The sequence below is a fragment of the Diabrotica virgifera genome, chromosome 6 (assembly GCF_917563875.1).
Source record: "Diabrotica virgifera virgifera chromosome 6, PGI_DIABVI_V3a".
Lineage (NCBI taxonomy): Eukaryota > Metazoa > Arthropoda > Insecta > Coleoptera > Chrysomelidae > Diabrotica > Diabrotica virgifera.
The window spans coordinates 4,776,100-4,793,490 of record NC_065448.1 but is presented as its reverse complement, the minus strand read 5'-3'; the positions used below and the strand labels follow the sequence as shown (position 1 = coordinate 4,793,490).

Here is a 17,391-nt window from a genome sequence, read left to right as displayed (position 1 = left end):
TAAATACTGAATTTACGTTTTTTTAATGTTCCGTAATATGTAATTATAAATTAATCTTAGCGCCTGCATTTACACGATAATTGTGAAAGTATCCGAAGTAAGAAATTAATATTTCATCAATAGAACGTCAAAACGATTAGCAAAATCTTAAAAAAATCTATTACAATTTAATTACTTTTTAGCGTTGTAAATATTAAGCGATAACAATTAAATAATAAATTTAAAAATTACCGGTAAAAGTTGAATTAGTAATCCGCCAGGAGCGACACCAGCGAAGCTCAGAGCGTATAGTAAGATATTTGATCACGTGTTTAGTTCTGTCCAATCAGATTAACATTATACTGAGAATTATCTACTGTAGAAAATTACCGATAGAATTTTTTAAGTAGATTGTTTCTGTTTAATGGCAACCAGTTTCCTAGTTTTGACAACTATCATATTTACGAAAATATGCATAATATACGTATTAAAAAATATTCTTACGAATATCACACGACGGCGACGCGACAGTAAGAATAAATAAGAAAATAATGCATCATATATTTACTCAAATTTGTTGTCATTGGGCAATAACCACTCGAGCCCTGCGGGTTCTCGTGTCTATTGCCAGACAACAAATTTTCGAAAAACTGTCGCATTATTTTCAATTTATTCTCACTCTCTTGTGATATTATACCCGATAATTTTTGATAATATCCCGTCGTCAAGTATATTACGTCAGATGCCCTTCGTTGCTACGAAAAAATACATTCAGTGACATTAATGACAATTAGTGTTTTAAAAATTATAAAAGTGATAACTTTCAACCGTCAAATATAGGGCTTTTCATTCACAGTCGTTTGTTTCGAGCTTCTGTCATGTGTCACATAATATTAATATATCTACGTCATACGTTATTGATATAACCAATGATACAAACCAAAGACGTATGACGTAGATATATTAATATTATGTGACACATGACAGAAGCTCGAAACAAATGACAATCGATGAAAAGCCCTATTTATAACAACTGTGTGTTTAATTGTACTAATTTGTACTTATAGGTCTGGATCCCGCGTATGAAAAAAAGTTGATTAATAGCAAGCTGAAAATTTGTTAATAGCTTAAGGGTGTCTAGTCGGACAAACTTTGATATATGGGAACACTGGAACAGGGGAAGTTTTAATTGTGGAACAGGTTAAAAATTTGGAACGGTCAGACCACGAAAACGACACATGTATTTTGTCTGACAGAACAGACTTAAACTCTTTGAACAGAGATTAAACTCTCATGCAAAAATCAGACTACTATTTATCACCAAATGGGCGTTTTAATGAGTGGAACATGTGGAATATGTCAAATGACAGGAATTATGACAGGTGATAAATAGCAGTCTGATTTTTGCATTAGAGTTTAATCTCTGTTCGGAGAGTTTAAGTCTGTTCTGTCGGACAAAATAAATGTGCCGTTTTCGTGGCGTGACTGTTCCAAATTTTTAACCTGTTCCACAATTAAACCTGCCCCAGTTCCAGTGTTCCCATATATTAAAGTTTATCCGGCTAGATACCCTTAAGCTATTAATAAATTTTCAGCTTGCTATTAATCAATTTTTTTCATACGCGGGATCCAGACCTATTAATAATCGCAACAAATTGCACTCGATCTCTAAAATTATTATCGAATTTTTGCCCTCGTGACACTTTGACATAATTTCACTCCCCTTCGGGTCGTGAAATTAAAACTGCCAAAGTGTCACTTGGGAAAAATTCGATAATTTTAGAGCTCTTGTGCAATTACTACTGATAATTCAGTATAAAGAATTTAAAAAAAATATTCTTTAGTTGTCCACTGTACCGCAGTATGACCCGTTTTAAAGCAGTTGTAGCAGCACGCTACCCTGCTCTCCCCCTTACATTCGTAGGTGTTGTGTCCATAGTGAAGACACTTGTAACACCTTGTGGGGGTGTACCTTTCCATTATAGGGCATGACACCCAGCCTATTACTATCGCATTATATTTGCGTAGTTCCTCTGCTTTTGTAGGGCGCACGGCTATGGTGGCAACCTGCCTCCCTTGTCTATTGGTTCTTAGCATTTTTAGTTTTATTTACACACATATAGGTATGTGAAATATATTTAAAAAGAAGTGGTCTTAAAAAAAGTGCTATTACTTTTAGTGTATGAAAGTATGCAAAATACTGTACGAATTGTCCGTTACCATTTGAAGGGTTACAAACTGTTGCGTTAGGAGATGTCTTTTCACGAAAATTAATATAAATTCCGAAAGAAGCAATCGTTGAGCAATGTGTGCTTGGACATTAAACAAAACGAAAAAAAGAATGTGTGTGTACTTTGTCCGCACGTAAGAAGTTATACTTCTATTATATTTTATAATTTCAACGACATAAATATACTTAACAGTTACATTACCAAAAATTAACAATAATTACCAAAAATTAACCAAAACTTAACAATACCAAAAAAAATGAATATGAATATGAATCATCCGGGATTCGAACCCGAGATCTCTCGATCTCTGGTCCAATGCTGTACCAACCGAGCTATGAAGCCCCGTGCGACGTGTCGGATATAATTACACACCACGGTGACAAATAGATCAAAGTGAAGTATAAAAATAGATATTTTATTATCTTACGCCCGAGGAAGACAAATCTAAAGACACAAAAATTATAATAAATAATACATTTACTAAGAACACTATACTAAGAACATTTACTAAGAATCTATAAAGCAGCAATTAGACCTATATTGACATACACGTCGGAGACAAGACCTGACACATCTCAAACGAGACGACTACTAGAAACAACAGAGATGAAAATACTCCGACGAATATCAGGGAAAAGTCTGTTGGATAGAGAGAGAAACGAAAACATAAGAAGATCATGCAATGTAGAAGACATAAATGGATGGGTGACAAAACGGAAACAGGAGTGGAGCGAACACATTAGTAGAATGGCAGAGGATAGGATATTACGAATAGCACGAGATAAGTCACCAAATGGACGAACAAGTATTGGCAGACCAAGAAAAAATGGTGCGATAAAAACAATTTAGGAGGCTAATATTGAAGAAGAAACAGGCTTTAAAGCCTACATAAAAGAAGGAAGAAGAAGAAGAAGATTAATAACACTAATATATTCTTTTAATGACTTGCGCTGATACATACATAATTTGAAAGATTAGCAACGCGTCTGTCCCTGTCCCTGACGCTGTGTGTCTGCGCATGCGCCAGGGAATTATAAAATTTCACAGCCCGATCGTAAAGAAGTATAACTTCAAAAAATAAAAAAAAATAAAAGTTTCCATTGGGGTTCGAACCCGCTTATCAGCGCAATTAGTATTGAAATTCATTCACCTTAAACTTTTACCCACGGAGACCATGTGTCATCATGTGCGAAGATCAACTAACTAAACGGATTAAACTTTTGACGGTTCTGAATTTAACCAAATTATTTTGATTTTGAATTGAAATTATTTAGAATTGAAAGAAATATTACCGTACAACAAAACATAGAGTAAGAAAACAATATATTAGGTGAATATTGATAGACATTTTGATGGTAATCAAATTCTGTAAATCAAAGCATTACATACTATTTTAGTAGGTTATTTTTAAATTTTCCAAATAGGTAGGTCCTACCTATGAAATTTTTTATTAAGATACTGAAACATTTACAATTATTACGTACGCGTCGCTTTTAAAAACTATTTAAAAAGTCACTACAATATTATAAACTTGCATTTTTCTCTGCCATCACAACAATAAAAACTAATATACACAACATTAATTTGTTTATCCAAAATCTCCATGTTGAACAATTATTGAGAGATGATTTTAACACCCAATCAGATCCCGTATAACGTTTATACCATATAGTCCTGTCGCCAGGGGGGGTACAACGGCCTCCTGTATTCAGATGGACTTACCCAAGTTTTTTTTATGTATTTTGGCCCGTAGAACACGAATTTTTTGGGTAACAGTTGATCCGGATGTCGATAAGATTGTTATAAACAAAGAAGTTGAGGAATTACATAACAGCGATTTCTCGCAAAACAAAACATGTTTTTGTATTTTTTGGGCCATTCTAACCAAAAAGTGTTCCTACAAATTTTTTCGTAGGGTGCATAGTTTTCGACATAAACGCGGTTGAACTTTAAAAAAATCGAAAAATTGCAATTTTTGAACCCGAATAACTTTTGATTAAAAAATAAAATAGCAATTCTGCTTACCGCATTTGAAAGTTCAAGTCAAATTCTATCGGTTTCGAATATATAAATTGCTAAAAATTTATGTGTTTATTGCTAAAAAAAGCTATAAACACATAGTGTTTCCCGTGCCTAATACATGCGTTTACGTGCATGCTACGTAGAAATAGCCTCGCTTGCACTTGTACCTACTCTACCTACTCGTTCACAGTACTAGGTGTTTATACTTTTGTTTAACAATAAAATAATAAATTTTTAGCAATGCAAATAACTAAAACCGATATATAGGCTATTGATTATGTACTATAGAAAGGAACTACAACGTTAACGGAGTTTTATTATTTAATATGGTGAATGAATCTCTATATATGAAAAAACCGCGGAGTGCTACCATTTAAAGGGGTGCGTTTTTGAGAAATGGGTGAATTAGTCCCTGGGCACAGGTTACATTAGGGTGAGTTCTATGCACTTTTGGTACAAACACGTCTACATAAAAATTGTTCCTGGTTAAATTTCCTATCTAAATATAACTTTTTAAAGTCAAAGATACTTTTTTTACAAAAATATATTCAAAAGAAAAAGCACAAAGAAACCCAAAAGAAAGAAATTTTGTTTTTTGTCTCATAACTTTTGTCCACGGGGATATAGGTATAGACATTGCTTCACAGAAAAAAAATATACATATTTTCTCTTTAAAATGTTTGGCAATTTTCCTTGTTTTTTCGCAAATATTGTTCTGTATCTTTTTTTCTGCGTAACTTTAGGCATATGCAATGGTACATGTAAGAGAAATAGAAATCATTTACCTTTAAAACGTTCTACTGTATAATGTTGTACTACTTCTTTTAAAGAGGTTATCTTTTTCAAGACTTTATACTTTTAACGAGTTTTTTATTTTTTACGATTATTTTTTAAATTTCCCATTATAACTTTTTTTTTTAATTTAGGTATATATTATATAATAAAAAAACTTATTCTGTTTACTTTAAAATGGTATATTATAAAAAATTTTAGGATTATTTTTGAATAAGATATGCTTTTTTAAAATGTAATAAGTACTTGCAACGATTTTTGATTTTAGGATTATTTTTTAAATTCCTCATTATAACTTTTTTATGTGATTGTGTGTTATGATTGAATCTTATTTTTTATAGATAATACTTTGCATCCACTTGACTCGGCCGAGCAAACTTCAAAATATGGATTAATTCCAATATTTACTGTCAAAGCTCCTGCACCACAAACTTTGCTTGAAGAAATAGCATGTAAATGTACCAAAGGATGTACAAAAAACTGCGGTTGTAGGAAGAGAGGAATTAGTTGTTCAATATTCTGCAAAAGGTGCATGTGCATGGGTACTAATTGTGGGAACTCTAAGATAACTTAGGTGTCAGAGAAAGATATTGAAGCTAATGCTAACGAAGAGATGGACTTTGATTTTGAAATTTTTTTAAATGTCAACGTTTAAATAATTTTAACTAACGTGATGTTTTCTAGGACTAATGTTTATGTAATTTTTGTAAAAGAAATAATTTTAAATAATACAGGTAAAAAAATATCAAAGAATCACTCGGTTTCCATTACATATTTAAATATAGATGATACATAATTTTAAAGAACAGAAAGTAAGCCCTCTTTATTGAGCAATATATAGTATATTCATGTACAAGAAAAAAAGTTATAATGAGAAATTTCAAAAACAATCGTAAAAAATGTAAAAAATAATATATCATATTATATATACTATATATAATATAATATTATATAATATATAATATATAATATATTATATAATATTATTTTATTTTTATATTATATTATAAAAAATCGTTAACAGTATAAAACCTTGAAAAACCATAATCTCTTTAAAAAAAGTCGTACAACGTTATACAGTAGACTATTTTAAAGGTAATTGATTTCTATTCCTATTACGTGTACCACTGCTTATACCTAAAGTTACGTAGAAAAAAGTTACAGAACAATATTTGCGAAATAACAAGGAAAATTGCCCAAAATTGCCGTGAGTGGCGAATTTTGAAAAATCATATTTCGAAAACTATAAATCCCAATTACCTCTACTAAACAACATTTTAAAGAAAAAATATGTAAGTTTTTTTCTGTAAAGCAATATCTATACCTATTTCCTCGTGGACAAAAGTTATGGGACAAAAAACAAAATTTCTTTCTTTTGGGTTTCTTTGTGCTTTTTCTTTTGAATATATTTTTGTAAAAAAAAGTATCATTGACTTTAAAAAGTGATATTTAGATAGGAAATTTAACCAGGAACAATTTTTATGTAGATATGTTTGCACCAAAAGTGCATAGAACTCACCCTAATGTTACCTGTGCCCAGGGATTAATTCACCCATTTCTCAAAAACGCACCCCTTTAAATGGTAGCACTCCGCGGTTTTTTCATATATAGATGTCCATTGACCATATGAAATAATAAAACCCCGTTAACGTTGTAGTTCCTTTTAGCTATCTTATTTTGAATATAATCAATAGCCTAATACTTTGACTTGAACTTTCAAATGCGGTAAGCAGAATTGCTATTTTATTTTTTAATCAAAAGTTATTCGGGTACAAAAATTGCAATTTTTCGATTTTTTGAAAGTTCCACCGCGTTTATCTCGAAAACTATGTATCCTACGAAAAAATTTGTAGGAACACTTTTTGGTTAGAATGGCCCAAAAAATACAAAAACATGTTTTGTTTTGCGAGAAATCGCTGTTATGTAATTCCTCAACTTCTTTGTTTATAACAATCTTATCGACATCCGGATCAACTGTTACCCAAAAAATTCGTGTTCTACGGGCCAAAATACATAAAAAAAACTTGGGTAAGTCCATCTGAATACAGGAGGCCGTTGTACCCCCACTGGCGACAGGACTAATACTGTCTGTGTGCGCATGTGCGCAGAATTATGAAATTTTACTCTCAATCGCGCCTAAAGAAGTATAACTTCAAAAATTGGCACATTAGTACTCATCCACTTACCCTTGCTACGGGAATCGTTGCGTTTTCACCGCCACATGTTATGTTGTAACTAGTGGAATTATATTTGATATCCAACCTGGCTTCATTTGTATAAATGTAGCAAAAATAGCCAGCGTAATATCTCCACAGCCGTATATCTATGTAGTTTGTCCTCAGTAAACAACTTCTTACAGGCGACTAAAACGATAAAAGATAAAAAAATATTGCAAGAAAATGGTAATGAATCAAACAAATACAAAAATAAATAGGGAGATAGAATGAAGAACAGAAAAAATGGAGCAGCAGGCTTATGAATAATGGGTAAGTCGGAAGAAGGAAGGAGAGAGGAACAAAGTGCGAGAGTATGAGGAATGTTGACGTGGGAAAAGGAATGTTGAAAAGGGGAAAGGAGGAACAGAAGATGAGAAGAATCAGTATGAGAGCGAAGAAGAGTGATAGCGATATGATAAAAGGTAGAGAGGGCAAAAGAGAGAAGTGGAGACAGAGCAGGTGGGATATACGAAGATAATGACAAGGACGGATGAGCAGAAGCAGATTGAAAGTAGGAAGATACTATTCATTATTGTATTTATTTTTATTAAAATTAATATTAGAAAGTTTTATACTTACAATAGAACTACATTCATCAGGAAGAGCCTAAAACAAAAAAATCAGAGTTGGTAAATTGTTTTAAATTCGACCTGACATTCAGTTTTTTAATAGGGGGCTGAAATAATTATATGGTCTCTATGCGTTTTTATAGAGTACCGAAAATTCATAAAGCTAATACATCACTTAGCTTATTTGTAGTAGGTACTATTCTTCTTGTAGTGAACTGTCAAAATTTTTATTAAATAGTATGATGAAATGCAAATCAACCAGTATAGTCTGGGCGCCAGAGGGGCCACCGTGTCCTTTTCAATTCTGATGGAAAAACTCAACGGTTTCTTATGGATTTTTGGCTGCTGATTACGAATTTCGAGGGTGGATTTCGATCCGAGTGGTCAAAAAATTGTTATAAACAATTTAATTGTTTATAAATTGTTTATAAGGCTCTAGCTCATAAACTAAAGGAGATAGAAAAGAATGTTTCAAATAAAATTTGTTCGCTAATAAAAAACGAAGAAAAAAACGTTTACTAAACTTAAATCCAACAATTATAACTCAAGATATTGTAAAATTATTGCACAATGCAAATTGCAAACTGCAAAATAAGTATTTTTCGAAGCTTTATCAATCGTAACTCGGCTTCTACGCATGAAAATGAGTCTTAGAAGGTCTCATTTTAAAGCTTTATTAATTGGCTTCCAAACAAAGTTTGTTAAATTATTTTATCTTCATTTTTTTTTAAATTATACCCGTTTGAAGTCATAATTTTCTTAAAAAATTGTACATTAATTTGTTTATAAGGGTTTCAAGTAAATTTAAGCTGTAAACATTTATACTTTAATTAACAATAATGATAGAAGAACTCAAAAACACTAATTTGAGCTTAAGAAAATGTTCGTAAGTTTATTTTTGGTCAAGATATCGATATTTTATTGGCGCGCTATGAAGCGCAACATCGGCTCACAGTCAAGTATTTTTCGAAGCTTTATCGATCGTAACTCAGCTTCTACGCATGCAAATAAGCCAATATGTGATATCCATATAAACATGGATCGAGTTATTTTGCAGCATCATCATTGCATATAAAACAAGCATTTATGTTGTGGCGGCATATACACAATTGACGTGCCTTGATGATGCTGCAAAAGAACTAGATCCACTTTATATGGATACTATCCACTATCCACTGGATATCTATATGATATAGATTATATCTATATCATACAGATAATTAGACTCTGAAGCCCCAGGAACTTTTAGTTTTACCGCGTACAAGAATAGACTTAGTACCACCATGTAACTGTAAGAATTGCTCTAAGAACTTATGCAGATGTAAAAAGCTGAGATTCCCTGTATATCTCGATTCAGATGCACGAAACAAAAAGTTTGTAAAAATAGTATTTATAAATAATATCAACTTACTTTTTAGCTCTATTTCTGAAATATCAGTTTTTAATGTTTTTTTTCTCATTTAGTACAAAAAATGGAAGACAAAGTAAATAGGATCAAAGGTGATACGAAGTTACAGTATGATGATTTAATTATAATAATTATAGGATAAAATTTTATTAGGATCTTCAAAAATAAAAAATGAAGATAACGTATACCTTATAAACATAGAAATTATAATTTGCATCGAGAAGTTAGCGCGTGAACCTTTACGCGGTGAGCCGATCTTGCGCCCCAGACAAAACTATTAAAATATCGATATCTTGGCCAAAAATAAATTTACAAACATTTTCGTAAGCTCAAAATGTTTCTTTTGAGTTCTTCTATCATTATTGCTAATTAAAGTATAAATGTTTATATCTTAAATTTGCTTGAAACCCTTATAAACAAATTAATGTACAATTTTTTTAAGAAAATTATTACTTCAAATGGGTATAACTTTAAAACAAATGAAAATCAAGTAATTTAACAAACTCTGTTTGAAAGAATATTAATGAAGCTTTAAAATGAGACCTTCTAAGGTTCATTTTCATGCGTAGAAGCCGAGTTTTACAATATCTTGAGTTCTAATTGCTGGATTTAAGTTTATTAAACGTTTTTTCTTCATTTTTTATTAACGAACAAATTTTATTTGAAACATTCTTTTTTATTTTTTTAGTTTATGGGCCAGAGCCTTATAAACAATTAAATTGTTTATAACAATTTTTTGACCACTCGGATCGAAATCCACCCTCGAAATTCGTAATCAGCAGCCAAAAATTCATAACAAACCGTTGATTTTTTCCATCAGAATTGAAAAGGACACGGTGACCTCCATTTGGCGCTTAGACTAGTAAAGGTTGTGGAATTTGAGACTAAAGCCGGATTTATGTTACAACGGGGACGTGGACGGGACGGGACACGTTGAAGAATAGTCTGATATGAAAAGCATTGACTGGTTTATCTTATAACGGAACGGGGCGAAACCGGGAAGTGCCGAGTATGTGCGATTTCTATTGTTCTGCGCGCCGTGCCGTCCACGTCCCGGTGTAACATAAATCAGTCTTAAGTTATTTGTCCTTCATGAAAATGTGTCTTTTCCAGTTTAATTTGTGGTCAAAGTGCATTCCGAGATATTTGACAGTTCTTTGCTGCTGTAACTTTGATTCGTTTGTTTGAAAACACCATGGCTTTAGCCAAATTTGTATTTTATTGAGACAATATAACATTGTGCAATGTAAATCAGCCCATAAAATTAGCATATATGGGCAATGAGGTATTCGTACGGGAAGGTCGTGTACAGATGCAATATTCGTTATAAAATAGATTAGGTACAACGAGCATTAGAATACAATAATCAATTTTTACGTCTCTTCTTTTTAAAATTTTGCTAAAATATAAATATAAGATTTATAAAGTGTTCTCAAGTTTCTTATCAATTTTTATACATTTATTTTATAAATTAATAAATGAATATAGTTTCTGTCCTTGCGGGATCGGTACTCACCGGAGGGACCGCAGACGTTCGGATACAATTAGCGTCCCTTTGCAAAGACAATGACGTCGACTTTGCAAAGTAACAAACACTTATCCAACACACATACTACACATTACTCCCCTGAGTTAGTGATAAGTTATAATATAAAAAATCATTATGAAATTGACTGGCCAGTTGGTTGTGAAAACCAGTGACAATAAAACACAACACAAACATACTTTCTTTGAAACAAAATTATGTTATCAACCTTACTGAATTGTTTATTGTTACCCCAAAAATTCGATATTATCAGGGTTGAAATAGGTATACTTTCTCAAATTTTTCTTGTGAATAAATTAAAATTAACAGTACCAAAATAATTTATATCACTGTTATTATCTACATACATAGAATCATACAATATATGATTCTGTCTCTCTCTGTACCTAATATTATTAGGTGCAGAGAGAGTATTTAGAATAAAACACGAGGATGCATATTCAAACTTCAAAGAAATCAAAGCTAGAGGGCCACAAGGAATTGTACTTACTCCCGTTACTATACCTTATATACACAAGGTATAGTAACATACCTGTTTAAGAAAACAGCACAACTACTGCTACCTTTGCTGATGACACTACAATCTCAGCAGTAGTAGACAATTATTATGAGCAAGATAATTATTATAAGCATCAATGGGCCAAATAAATAATTGGACAAAAATATGAAGAATTAAATCAAATGAAACAGAATCTGTACATGTAAACGTCACAAACAAAAAACAGCAATATATACCAATTAGAATCATTAATGCCCATTTGCCATATGCTAACACTGCAAAGTATTTGGGTATTAAACTGGATGCTGGACTTCGATGGAAAGCCCATGTCAAAAAAAAAACGGGAGGAACTTGAAATCTATATACAGAAAAATGTACCGAATGTCCGATCCTTATAGTGCAAGAGAAGTGTAGGAAGGAGACGAATCTCGTGGTTGCGTAACTTGAGGGAATGGTACGGATGCACATCAACCGAACTATTCAGAGCAGCAGCATCTAAGATCAGAATAGGCATGATGATTGCCAACCTCCGTCGCGGAGATGGCAACTGAAGAAGAAGAAGATTCTTACATAGATTCGTAAATATTCAGTGCCAAATCAACAGAATAACTCCCACCACTTTACCAATTTATCAGATAGTAGGTATAATACACGTTAAGACTAAATACCCACATCGAAGACGACAGAGTCCTGACCAGTATCTATTTCTAAGTGAAACCATCTGGTGATGTATTCAAAACAAAAGAATTCATAAGAGTCCTTTCTTTTCGTAGCCACTTAAATAATTACCATGTAAAGTATCCCGTGTCGCTACAGAAATTTGGGTGGAACCAAAGAAAATTAATGTGTTGTTGGGTTCTATATCGGTTATATAATATTAGAATGAAAATAGATTTTTTTGTCACACCAATGCCACTTTTGATTTTTGTATGCATTTGACGAAAAAATAAATACATGTAACGCCACTTTTCAGTTGAGTTTCGGGCATTTTCCGAAAAAGTAAATACACGTGATATTATTCCTACACCCCCTCCCCCTTGTGATATTTCGTGATTTTTTATGGAACCCTCCCCCCCTTTCGAGCCTCACGTGATTAATGGACAGCCCCTAATACAGAAAAATGTACCGGCAATATTTTAATGATACAAATATTTCAAAACAAATTGTTAAGGAATATTATAAATGCTCCCTACTACATCAGAAATAGTAATATCTACAGAGATCTAGGGATAGACACTGTGGACCAAAATATCATTAAATTTGCCAAAAAGTCACGAACACAGACTCCACCAATACTTGAACATCGAGGTTATCAAGCTTCTCGATAACACAAACCATACAAGAAGACTCAAAAGGAGGAAGTCTTTTGAGTTGGTGATGTGATCAGTTTTAAAAGCAGAGCATTGTGCAGCTTAGTATATCTAAAATTCTTTAGTACCCAGGGAATACTACTGAGTGAGTTCTTAGTTTATATACCCCTTGAGGATGAAGATGGCCTACAAAGACAACTTCATCGATTCTACCAAGCATGTCGACGACTCAATATGAACATATCCACTCAGAAAACAAAATGCTAAACCATTGCGAAAAATCCAATTAGATGTAAGCTCGTAATAGAGGGTAAACCCATAGAACAACTAAACCAGTTCAAATATCTAGGTGCAGATTTATTAAGTTATTATGACCCAACCTAAAGACCTAAGAGGACAAATAAACAAGGTCGCAGTCATGTCCGAATATTTGAGAGATGTGGTCTAAACGCTAAACGCTAAACCAGTCAAAATGAACATTATACATCCGAAGGAACATCCGAAGCGACAGAAGATATAGTAGAAAAAATCATCTGATACATGAAACCATCTCTAATATACCTAAGAAAGAACCAATGATGATAATAGGAGATTGGAACGCAAAAATAGGAAGAACGAAAGTAGACGAACATTTGAAAGGAACGATAGGTGAGCATGGCTTAGGCGAGCGAAATGACAGAGGTGAACGGCTCCTTCAATTTTCCATTGATATGGATCTCAGTATAGTAAACACAATGTTTAAACATCATCCGTGAAGATTATCAACATGGTCTTCGCCTGGAGGACGATACAAGAACCAAATAGATTATATTCTTACCACTAAACGATGGAGGAGCTCTGTAACCAATGTGAAGACAAAACCAGCTGCAGACTGTGGTTCGGACCATTAAATGCTACAAGCAGAATTTCGCATTAAGTTGCACAGTAAAGCAATTGCAAAAAAGACAAAAATTGGTTCCAAAACACCCGGAAAAGTTTAGAGAGGCATTAGCAAAAGCTGACCTACCAGTGACTACCGGAGACCCTGACAAAACGTGGGGATTACACAAAGAAGTTGATCACCGAAGCCATCAACAACATAAATCCCAAAGAAAAATGAATAGGAAAGAACATTGGATGACTAAAGAAACTCTCAACATTGTAGAAGAAAGACGAAAACTTAGAAACAACACGTCAAATTCAATACAAAAAGAAATAAAGATAAGCACCATAAATACAACTATAAAACTTCAATCTAGAGAACTTTTCTCCAAAGTCAAATATCTAGCGAGAGAATTCAAACCACAGACACAGATCATCAAAGATAATAGTGGAAATACCATAACAAACCCAGACGGTATCGCAGAGGTTTGGAAACAATATTGTGAAATACTATTCTCTAACAACGACCCAGACCATAATACAGAGAAAAGAAGTTATGAAAAAAAACCTCGCAAATATTGAAATCTGAAATTGAGTCGGCAATAAAAAAGCTAAAATGTAGAAAAGCACAAGGAGAGGATGGAATAACAGCTGAAATACTCAAAGAAATGGGAGAATTAGGGACGGAAGTAATGCTTAGAACTTGCAATGAGATCTGGAATACCGGAAAGTGGCCAAATCACTGGGGTAAACTCACGTTTATTCCCATTAGTCCAGGGCGCATCTGTTTTTAGATGGATGTTGAGAGGTGACTCAAATTTATTTGCATTAAAACAATACTGTAAATTTCATTAAGATCGGTTTAATAAATTTTGCAAAATAAATTTTGAAATCCAGCTTTCGCAAAAAAAATTCATTTTTTCAAAATGTTACAGGACTGAAAATAAAGCAGATAGCAAGTTGAATTTTTTTTTGCTTATATAAGTGTACTGTACCTTTCATTTGCAAGTTTCAAAATTAAAATCGATTAATTACCACGGCGTCAGAAAATTTTTGAAATAAACAATAATTTTTGGTGCTACGCGCAGGACAGCGGTGATCGATTCACACAAGTTGATTTCCACCAAAATTTCTTCCAATCTTTATCTAATATATTATTTTCTTACTCTATATTTTGTTGTATTTTAATATTTTAATTCCACAAAAATAAAAATAATTTTATTATTGTTTGTGAAATATTGTTTAAAAAATTGCATATGTTTAAAAATAATAAACTTTTATTATTTAAGTTAAAATATATTAACAAAGAAAGTTTTTGCTAATAAAAGTGTTATTTCAAAGGATAGAGTATGTGTTTTTATTTTGCAATAAACAATTTATTTATTTATATCAAAATGTAATAAAAATTAAAATGTATCAATCATTATCAAAGGTCATTGGAATGCCCAATCAAAACAAACTATCCGCTGTCCTGCGCGTAGCACCAATAATTAATGTTTATTTAAAAAAATTCCTGACGCCGTGGTGTTAATCGATTTTAATTTTGCAAAATTGCAAATGAAAGGTACCGTACACCTCTATATGCCAAAAAAATCTTCAACGTGCTATCTGCTTTATTTTCAGTCCTGTAACATTTTGAAAAAATGATTTTTTTTACGAAAGCTGGATTGCAAAATTTATTTTGCAAAATCTATTGAACCCATCTTAATGAAATATACAGTACTGTTTTAATGTATCATATAGTTTTTCAGGGTGAAATATGAAGGTCCTAAGTGTAGCATAAATGGTTGAAAAACGTATAATGCGAATACTTGTTTTTGTATGTTTTTTCACAATTATTGCTATTTTGCAAAAAGGGTGACTATTTTTTAAATTTTTAACCAATTCTATATTGTAGGAAATTTAATTACGCAACTTTTATGTTAGTACAACTTTTCTCGAAAAAGAACACTTTTAAAGTTATAATCAAAAAACCAAGAAAAAAATCGAATTTTTCCTTAATTTTTTGATATTTTGATTATTTAAACAATGTTCCGGACCTTTTTGAGAGGGAGGATAACTCAAATATTATTATTTGATTTATTTTCAAGCAAATTCTGCAAAAAAATTTGAGTCACCTCTCAACGTCCAAATGTACTAATATTTTTACAGATGCGCCCTGGTCTACATATACAAAAAAGGTTCTCCGACAGATTGCAGTAATTACCGTACAGTAGCGTTGATATCTCACGCGAGCAAAGTACTTCTAACAATAATCAATGAAAGATTAAAATCCATTCTCTTACCGCAAATTCCACAAGAACAATGCGGATTCGTACCAGGTAAGGGAACAAGAGAACACATTCTTAATATTCGTCAAATTATCGAAAAATCTCGGGAGTTTAACATAGAAACATATTTGTAAAGAAAAATAAAAAACCTACGTTATGCTGATGACACTGTTATATTGGCGTTTTCACCAGAAGAACCGGAAGAAATTATGAATAGGCTAGGAACGGTGAGTACAGAATATGGTTTGAAAATAAATATACAGAAAACCAAAGTAATGATCATCGATAGAATCAGAAACAACCAACCGGAGACAAGAGACTTGGCAGGTTACGAAGTGGCCGGACAATTTAATTACTTAGGCTCCGTTATTACTAACAGTGGATGATGCGAAGACGAGATCCGTAGGCCATCATAATGGCCAGATCGGCAACAGCCAAACTCACAAAAATATGGAAGAATACTGACATTACAAAAAACACAAAATTACGCCTTGTTCGAGCGTTAATATTTCCTATCGCCACCTACGCTTCAGAGACTTGGACCATCAAAAAAGCAGATTCAAAACTTATAATGGCATTTGAAATGTGGGTCTACCGGAGAATGTTGCGCATTTATTAACATAAAAACTAGACTCAGCACAACTATCAACCAAAATATACTGAGATATTTTGGACATATAACTAGAAGAAGGGAAGGCATGGAACGAATGATAGTTGAAGGCAACGTAGAGGGCAGAAGATCCAGAGAAAGATCTCCATTACGATGGTAGGACCAAATAAAGGACATGACTGATTACTCATTCTCCGAAGCAAAACAACACGCACAGGAGAGAGAGAGAATTGTACAAAAATACGAAGAAGAACAGATAGAGGACGAGGAGGAGGTCTGGAATAACCCATATATGAGAATAGACAGCAAAGTTAGAATTTGCATCGGATCTGTTATGACCTATGGTATTGAAGTAAGAGAAAACACCAATAAAACCAAACGCATGCTATGAACTGCCGAAATGAAGACACTAAGAGCAATAGCAGGGACGACAACAAGGGATAGAATACGAAACAACATCATTAGGGAACAGTGTGGCATGCAAGATGTAGTAAGATGGGGTAGGCAAAGACGAAGAGAATGGTTCAGTCATGTAAAAAGAATGGAGGTGCACAGACTACCAATAATAATTGTGCTAGAAGGAAAAATAGCTGACAAGCGTCCACCGGGTAGACCACCAAAAAGATGGAGAGATAGCTAGCAGTCTACCCCTTAAGAAATACTTCAACGTCGGAATTAACTGATCGACAGATCTACAACAAGTATAAGAAGAAGAAGCAATATAAATTAGAACAGAATTACACATTGATCAGATGTTGTGATCAGATTGAAGTGATAATAACCGCCCCCTGTGGGTGTGTTGATTTAAATAAAAAAAATTTTGATAAAGCTTACACTTAATATACATTATAAAAAATCTGTGTACTTACTAATGTTGTATGAAAGAAAAATAAGATAGATAATCCCACTCGAAATAACATTAAACACCACATACTCTTTACACACACACAAAAATCAGTTTTAATGAAGAAACCCTCCAATCTTATCTAACCAAACATAATTACTGGCGATAGTCGCGGAATCTTATCATTTGTTTTTTTCTCTGAGCTCCCACATCCGAATTGGAGATATCTACGTG

The 17,391-nt window shown here is 32.8% G+C and overlaps 1 protein-coding gene across 3 annotated transcripts in view; it reads right to left on the bottom strand.

The window, feature by feature from the left end:
* LOC114327068 (calcitonin gene-related peptide type 1 receptor) overlaps window positions 1-17,391 on the bottom strand; it is a 68,627-nt gene extending 51,236 nt beyond the window's left edge. For all 3 annotated transcript variants that reach the window (XM_028275575.2, XM_028275576.2, XM_028275577.2), the window contains exons 1-3: window positions 17,183-17,391; window positions 7,820-7,846; window positions 7,211-7,387 (exon numbers count right to left, since the gene is read on the bottom strand). In XM_028275575.2, the coding sequence (XP_028131376.1) occupies window positions 7,211-7,387; window positions 7,820-7,846; window positions 17,183-17,245 (267 nt within the window). In that variant the 5' untranslated portion in view covers window positions 17,246-17,391. The remainder of the gene's footprint in view (window positions 1-7,210; window positions 7,388-7,819; window positions 7,847-17,182) is intronic.